The sequence below is a fragment of the Saccostrea cucullata genome, unplaced genomic scaffold, assembly GCF_032062105.1.
Source record: "Saccostrea cucullata isolate Sc308-1 unplaced genomic scaffold, CSIRO_AGI_Scuc_v1 ctg705, whole genome shotgun sequence".
NCBI classification, from domain to species: domain Eukaryota; kingdom Metazoa; phylum Mollusca; class Bivalvia; order Ostreida; family Ostreidae; genus Saccostrea; species Saccostrea cuccullata.
The window spans coordinates 222967-232110 of record NW_026925443.1 but is presented as its reverse complement, the minus strand read 5'-3'; the positions used below and the strand labels follow the sequence as shown (position 1 = coordinate 232110).

Sequence of the window (9144 nt, the reverse complement as noted above, 5' to 3'; positions counted from 1 at the left end):
GATACAGAATGTTCATTTAAACATTTTATATGTCCACTGGAGCTAGTGTTTGTTTTCAGGGAGAAAACTATTCTGGATGTTTACAATGTCTTTGTAGCGATACTGATAGTCACTTGTGATATTGGGTTACAAAGAAAGCAATGTAACTTTCATGAAAGTACATAATTATAATGTCATAATAATTGCAGAGTTCATCATTATTGTATAATAGCTAATAAATACTTATGCATAGTACAAGAATGCTCTCTAATATACATATCTACAACTAATATAGTAAGATTAGTCTAGCATTAATATACCCCCAAAAATCATGATTTAAATGCCCATGAGATGAAATGTTAATTGTTGAACTGTACATGTTTTACTGAAACAGATACATGTGGTACATTAAATACACAAAAATATGTAATATTCTAAAGAGTAAAAATTAACAAAATAAGATTGAAACAATACTTGATCATTTGTATATTTTATCCAGACTTAATGGATCAATATGTGTGGCCACAACAGAAAACAAATGCTATGAAGAAACAATAATTAACAATCAATCAAATCTTGCAGACATACCTGTATATCATTAACATTTTAAAATAATATTATATCATTCTTATTCAAAACCTTAGGTAATTTAAACAACATTTCACTTATAGTATATCAATTAGATTATTATAGAACTGTTAGCATGTGAATTAATTTGCAATCCTTTAGGTAATAAAATTACCTTTTAAACAAAGTAGGTAACAGTTTTAAAATGCTGTTGTGGATTTTAAATTGTGGATTAGCAATACATAAATTAAAGATAAATAAGTAGACAGTACACACTATCATAAATAAACTACTGGGTAAATAATTTCATCTCATGGGCATTATAACTCTAAATCTTTTTTGTCCCAATAACTTCCATATAGCGAGTAAGTTAATCAATGCGATTTCAAATACATTTATATATATGAAACATACTGAAAGTTATTGGGACAAACAAAGTAGTTGATGAGTGGCAACCCTTGTTTTGTCCAACCACTCTTGGCAGTTTGTAAATATTTAGCTTCCATTGGAAGCTAAATATTTACATACTGCCTGTTTTGTGCTTGAGAGGGTTAATAATATTCAACAATGTAATTAAAATGCAGTTCTGTCATAGAAAAGCTTGCTTAAGTCAAATCTGCAGCACAATAAATCATATTATGGTCAGACCAATAAGCCGATAGAACATCTGTTTGTAAATCAGTAAAGTTGGTAAATATTAGGTCTAACTGTGTCTTATTCTTTGTGGTTACCTTGTTTATGATTTGCACACAACCCAATTTTTCTTTCATAAAGTTCAGGAAATGTGCATATTGACCAGTACTTAAATCCAAATTAAAATCTCCCATTATCACAGTCTTTTCATCTTTGTCAACAAATGGGAGCAACCTGTTTTTCAAGGTATCGTAAAAGAGTTGAAGAGTACAAGAAGGTTGTTTATATAAAACTACACACTGTATTGGAGTATTGGATGGCATAATGGAAATTATGGAAAATTCAACAGATTTGGAAGTGAAATACTTGTATGAAGCACACTGTAATTGATTTCTCAGATATATGACAATACCATGATGTGGTCTGCTCTGGGAAGAACTTGCATCATTCCTGAACATTGTAAAACCCTCTAAAGTAAAGTCTTCATCAGAATCTAATTCACAAAGCCAAGATTCAGCTATACCAATAACATCTGCAGCTAAAACACTTGGGTCTGATTTTATATCAAGGAAGTGTTTGTGTAGGGATCTGGCATTGTTGAACAAAAATTTTATGTCTTTACATACTGAGTATAGTGGTGTATATGAGAGTTGCAATCTATTTTCTCTTAACCTGTCCATCTCATTATCAACAGTTTCATCTTTTGAAAGACTTTTTTCATTGAAATCCAGAATGAACAGACCATCAAGTGACCTTACTCTTGAGAGTGCAACATAATGTATATGAGAAATTTTGCGCTGCTTTGTCTGTGCTAGGTTGATTACTGCCTTTGAAAGAGTTGCTCCTTGTGCTTTGTGGATTGTTTTTCCAGCAGAAGGTTGGAGTGGAAACTGAACTCTCTCATATGTCTTCCTGTTATAAACAAACGTTCTTTTAGCTTCAAATACGGGAGTCCATGCAGTATTAACATTTGTGCTAAACAAATGCCTGTATTGATGTCTTCGTGAGATACCTATACTTGAGTCAGCAAACAGTACCCATACTATGGCAGGCCTTAATTGCGATTCTTTATATTCAATGTATTTCACAACACAGGAAGCACCATTTGTCAAACCATCTGTAACATCGAGATTTACTGATATGTCATATAGCATATCTACAGCAATAACCAAATTTGTTCTTAATTGTCCAGTAGATGCTGGGTTTTCAGGCAAGTTTTGAACTAGTTTCAATTTCATTGATGCAGAAAGTTTTGTCTGTGATAACACATCTGTGTCTGCTCTAACAGTTACTTTATTTGTTGAAAGGTTTTCTATTAGATTGTTATTAAAACAATCAACAAACTTGTTCTCAATAAACAGATGAGGTGCCTCCTTAGGATAGTCTTGAGAGTCTTGCCTGATGAAACGTTGTGAAATGAGTTCCTTGTCTTCGTCTGTCATCTTGTTTTCACGAAGTCTGTTTAACATTTCTGCAAATCTGAGGTCATCCTTTTGTCTCATAATTTCAGTTAGTTCATGCATATAAAAATGTTCATGCCACAAATTTTTTGCTAAACTCTGACCAGGATTAGATAGGTCTTTGAAAATCCACTTGTCTCCAACTGGTGGTAACTGATACAAATCACCTACAGCTATGATACTAATCCCACCAAAATCTTGTTTTCTCCCAGTAAGTTGTTGAAGTCTATCATTTATAAATGACAACATATTATTCCCTACCATTGAAATTTCATCTATTATTACAACTGACAAATTCCGGTACTTTGTCCTAAATGAGTTCAGTTCATCTGCACTCATGTGCTGCTGAGTTTGATACATTTTTCTGTGAAATGCTGATGCAATAGTAGTCCCTTTGATGTTGTATGCAGCTTTGCCAGTGTGAGCACAAAGTAATATTCTGGTGTCATCAGGGTTTTCACCTTCTTTTGAGTACAGTATTCTGTGTAATGTTTGAAAAATGGCATCAATAACCACTGATTTTCCTGCACCTGCTCCACCAGTTAGAAACGCATATAATGGTTCATCTCTGGTTTGAATCCAGTTAGTTACATGATTGTAAAATTCCCTCTGCTTAGTATTCAGGGATTGTAAAAGTTTATGATACTGCTGATCAGGAATGCGTACAGCACTCATTTCTGTTTCAGTTACTTTTGAGGACAATCCAAGTTCTGGTCCAATATCAAATTCTCTGTGTTGAACTGTATCAGGATCAAAATGAACAAATTCCTCAGATGGTTCAGAACCTATCTCTGCATCTTCTGCCTCAGCATGTTCTGTATTTGGTGCTACTGTCTCCAGATCATCAAGATCTTCTTCAGCTAGAAGCCGAGCTTGTTCTAATTCATCCACAAAATGCTCATACTGCCTTTGCTTCATTTGTATTATACTTGCTTTTTGAATGTAATGCTGTTCATAAGTTTGATGACTACCAAGTAGGTCAGCATTCTCGTTTCTCCAAGGCAGAAAGAGAAGAATTCTTTCTCTGTAATACTGTTCAGAATTTGTTTTTTGGCTGTAGCCTACATATCTAATAACTCGTTTGTTTTTTCGTCTTCTGATCTTAATCCCATTTTTCAAATGAACTAATACATCCAGATCAGTAAAAGTTTCCTGAGAATTATCTTCTGGATTATCATCATTCATTTCCTCTTGTATATCTTTTCTGATTTCTTTTGGGAAAGTCACTTCCAATTCAGACACAACATCAGCTAAACACCAATTTTCTAGCTGTTTTGGTCTTCTTGCATATCTTTGTATCATACTATCTGCCTTAATATCAGTTGAATCCTTGGGCAACTCATTCAATTCATCTTGATGTTTGAGTAAGAAAACTCGGTCTTCAGGTGGTGAGGTATTGATAAAAACAACCTCTCTACTTGCTTGTGTAAGTGGCATCTGAAGGATTAAGTAACTTGCCTCTTGTGCACTGACCTCAACAAAGTTTAAGAACTTGTTTCCAATATGTCGAACTTGTCGCTTAAGATCCATATTTCCCTCTGCGGCTTCTTGAGATGCCTTATCAAGCATTGCACTGATCCCTCTCTGAGATTTGCTGATATAAGCAACAATGTATGTGGCACATGCATAAGGATCAAGTACAAACTGAATATCTAAGTTAGCATTCCAGGCCTTCAACACTGATGAGTTATAGTAATTCACTCTCATCTCAGATGGACTTCTCTTAAGAAACAATTTAGGACCTTTCAAGGAAGCTCGAATACATTTTATATACTCATCCTCACACATTTCTACAACAGTTTCTAAGAAAGACTCATAGTCTAAACTGCAACCATCTTTGTAATCATTCATTTTCTTCTGAATATCAGAATACATCTTTCTATAGTGTTCAACATTAACATCCAAGGGTTCAAGAAGCATAGTTTTGGGCAAAGGTGGCAAAGGAAATCCAAATCTGCATACAGATCTACCACCCTTTTTGCAAGTTTTTGAGTGTTTATGTACTTGAAGATCTACAAGTTGCTTCATTTGAGGATTATTTTCCTGCAAACCACATGTGACATACTTATCTACATAAGCTTCAATTTCTTCATTGCTATTTTCTTTGTGCTTTGGGGCATCACTTGTCCATACCAGCATATGAATATGTGGCGAACCTCGGTTTTGGAATTCTACCCTTCGAAACACATCAGTGACAACACCTAGAGGATTATGAGGACTCTTAAGAACAGTATTGATGAAAAGTTGAACTCTGTTGTCAAAGAATCTAGCACATGTCACTGGATCTTGTTTAACTAGTTTTGATTTTTCACTCCAATTCAAATCCTCTAATTCTTCTTGTGACAGGGGTTTTCCATCTAGTGTTGCCAATGTTTTAAGCAGATCTTGCCATCTGGTATCAGCTGATGAAAGTGAGATAAACCAAGTTGGAAGACCCAACTGCCTTATCATGGCAAAAACATCTTTCTTTTTAGATGAAAGATATGCAGGAGAATTTCGAAGTGTTCTGAAAATATAATACCCTTCATTTAATCTCACAATTCTTTCCGCAGAGGCTGGATCTAAAACTTGTTCTGCGGTGATTTTCTTACCATCTGATTTACATCTTCTCAATGCCAAGTTAACTTTGTCACTAACTTGCTTAATTTGAATTTTCTTCAATTTAAAAAAGATGTTTGGCACAGATTGTGCTGCTCGTCTATCAACACTGCGCAACTCCCACTTTGCAATATCACTGTAGTGTACTGGAACTTCTCTTTCCTCATTTTCAACTCTGCGTTGACCACAAAATATTGTTGGAAAACAGAGATATTCTGCATCTTTATCTGTAAATAAACTTATTGGTTTTTGGTTTTCTCCAGGGGCAAACACATAGAGTTTATTTGTATCAATATCTGCTTCATCTACAAGTGTATCAGAATTGCCCTGAATGCAATCATCTGAGGAAACTTCACAAAAACCATCATCATTTCCTTCCGTTTCACGATCATCACTATCATTTGAAGATCCTACCAATTCTTGTACTGTTTCCTCATTACTTTTTTCAATTTTGTCTCTCCAAGAATGGTCTATCACTATTCCTGAATTTTTATACAATTCACTATTTTTCATTAGCCATTGTAAAGCACTTATCACCACATTGGGACGAACATTTTCTGTGAAGCATGCAGATTTGTGAGATAATCTTTTCTTTAATTTCACAGCTATAGTTACATGCTCATCTATTTGTCGTGGAAGGGCATTCACAGTTGGCTGAATATCAACTGGAACATTTACAACATTTCCTTTGACCGACATCTGACCTCCTCTTGGTAATTCTCTTATTTGCATAAAAGGTATCCGTTGAGCTATCAACCTCTCTTCCAGTGGGTGTAAATTTAAAGCATCCGGTTTGTCAGGCCATATCATTCCATTTTTAACTGAAAGTCTTGGAATTCTCTCATCCTTCAGAGCTGAACAGCAAGTTAAGCAAAGCCATTCTATGTCATCCACAGATCTGAACCCAGTACAGATACTCTTACTACTTACACTAAGATTAATTGTATCCAACTTCACAACGCTTTTGAAAAACCAAGTCTGATGACAACATGTGCACACATAAATTGGGCCAATTTTTACTTGATCGTGGAATTTCTTGATGCAGTCATCTAAACAATTTCCATAACATCTTTTCTTCAATAATTTGTTTTCATGGTCTTTGAATTCTGCATCAAGTCTTCTTTTAGCCTTAGAAACTTTTTCCGTCTCCCTCTCATTTTCTCTGTTATTTCTTCTACTTTGCTGTTTATATAAACGTTCCTTCTCCACCTGCTGCACATTGTCTCTTTTCACTCTTTTTGCTTCTCTTTCTGTTGATCTAAATTCTGGATTTTGCCTTGCTTTTGTTTTACTTTTCAAAGCACTTTCTCTGTCTTTCTGTTGTGTCTCTGGGTTTTCTCTGGCAATTTTTTTGGCAGCAAGTTCCTTTTCTTGAAAATCTTTACAAAGTCTAGCTTTAGATCTACTTTTCAAAGCACTTTCTCTGTCTTTCTGCTTTGTCTCTGGATTTTCTCTGGCAATTTTTTTGGCAGCAAGTTCTTTATCTTTATATTCTTTACTAAGTCTTGCTTTAGTTCTACTTTTCAAATTGCTTTCTCTGTCTTTCTGCTTTGTCTCTGGATTTTGCCTGGCAAGTTTTTTGGCAGCAAGTTCCTTTTCTTGAAAATCTTTACAAAGTCTAGCTTTAGATCTACTTTTCAAAGCACTCTCTCTGTCTTTCTGCTTTGTCTCTGGATTTTCTCTGGCAAGTTTTTTTGCAGCAAGTTCTTTTTCTTGAAAATCTTTATTAAGTCTAGTTTTAGATCTACTTTTCAAAGCACTTTCTCTATCTTTCTGCTTTGTCTCTGGATTTTCTCTGGCAATTTTTTTGGCAGCAAGTTCTTTTTCTTTATATTCCTTACTAAGTCTTGCTTTAGTTTTACTTTTCAAAGTGCTTTGCCTGTGTTTCTGCTTTGTCTGTGGGTTTTCTCTGGCAAGTTTTTTGGTAGCAAGTTCTTTTTCTTTGAAGTCTTTACTTAATCTTGCTTTACTCTTACTTCTTCCACACAGTGCATTGTCACTTTTCCTTGTTTCTGAGTTTTCCCTCCTTTTTCGCATGTAATTTCTCATATATTCTTTTCTATTTGCTTGTGAGCTTGACATGTTCTCTTGGAACTCAAAATACTTGTCAATTAAAGATAGTCTTTCACTTCCTGAAATGGACACCTTTGATTTTTGCATTACAGACAATGGTTGTATCTCAAATTGATTTATCATTGAAATATTGCAACTTTGATAAAATGCAAACAAGTAATCCACAAGTTGATCAATATCACTGAAAGTAATTTTAACAGCTCTACCATCTGCAGATGAGAGACCATCCTCTCCATGGGAATGTGAATCAAAAAATACAGGAGAGTTCTCTTCATTCAGATATATTGCAGAGCAAATTCCTCCAACAATAATTAATCCCTGCTTGTACCTTAAAAAGAGCAACTCAATGCCTTCTTTCAAATTATTACTTTGACATGATTGATCCCAACTGATATGAGTCACTGTTCCATAAATTTCTTCAAAATAGCATATTTCATACTGGTTGTCATTGACGTACACAGACCTCGGAAGTTCTTGAAATTGTAGCATTTTTGATACAAATTGAACAGATGATTGTAATTCTGCGATTCTGACTCTAAATAAATCATCTCCAGCAAATAATACACCATCAAGTTGTACTGAAGTAGATGTATTTTGCAGAATGATGGACATCAAAGCATTGCATGTGCACTGAACTCCTCGTGAAAAAGCTGGAAACAAATTACTAGATTGATTAATTGTTCCAAATAATTTTGTTATAGGCAATGTTTTCTCACTGATAGGCATGCATGTTTCTAAAGGCAAACTGGTGGAGTTTATAGCGCCCAAAGGCAAATTGGTAGCAGAGTTTGTAGAGCCTGAAGGCAAATTGGTCGAGTTTGTAGAGCCTGAAGGCAAATTGGAAGCATAGTTTGTAGAGCCTGAAGGCAAATTGGTAGCATAGTTTGTACAGCCTGAAGGCAAATTGGTAGTATAGTTTGTAGAGCCTGAAGGCAAATTGATGGCATAGTTTGTAGAGCCTGAAGGCAAATTGGTAGCATAGTTTGTAGAGCCTGAAGGCAAATTGGTGGAATAGTTTGTAGAGCCAGAAGGCAAATTCGTAGCATAGTTTGAAGAGCCCGAAGGCAAATTGGCAGAGTTTATAGCAATGTTTTCAGCAATGTATCTAGCACCCGAAGGTAAATCTGCAATGTTTCTGGCGCCCGAAGGCAAATTGTGTACTCTTTTTAAGGAGGCAGTATCCCCCCGGTCTTTTGTACTATTTTTTACGTGGCTAGTGTCCACGAGTCTCGAAGGTCCGTCAACTGTCATGTCACTTGTTGGGTCCTTGGTACTGTTTTTTATGTGGCCAGTGTCCACAAGTCTACTGTCATTGCTGGCTCGACTCTGGTTTCCCATCTTTGCCAAAGCTACCCTCCAGTTCTTCCTACGAGGCATGACAAAGATTCTGAAAAATATATAAATTTAAGCAGTTAAATGCACTGTGTTGTGCATGCTACAGGTCTACAAAACTGAATAAAAACTCTACCATCCTTTTATTCAACTTCACTTCCTATTAATAAGTCCTTACTTAAAAAGCATATGTCATTTTATCAAAAGTGTGCAACGTTCAGACCCCTAAATTATATGAAACGAAGTTTGACAATTACATAAGGCCTAGAAAGATGTTTGCTATAACATTCCTAAACCAGAAGTCTATGAAGAGACTGTAACTCTACTGGTCTATACATATAACAAAGGAAAAGTAGCACTTGGAGTTGAATCTTTGCAACAGGCAGCAATGAATAATTTTAGTGTTGTCTACTCTATGCCAAGTTATATTGAAATGACAACAACGTTCATCGAAATCCAAAACTGATGCAACATTTTCTGCATCTTACTGTAGTCTACTTGT

At 35.2% G+C, this 9144-nt stretch overlaps 1 protein-coding gene across 1 annotated transcript; it reads right to left on the bottom strand.

Annotated features, from left to right (window-relative positions):
* Positions 1–1151: 1151 nt before the first annotated feature.
* LOC134268849 (uncharacterized) lies at positions 1152–8687 on the bottom strand. The gene has a single exon (XM_062751091.1). It carries the CDS (start codon positions 8685–8687, stop codon positions 1152–1154), a length of 7536 nt encoding a protein of 2511 aa, XP_062607075.1.
* Between the last annotated feature and the right edge of the window lie 457 nt (positions 8688–9144).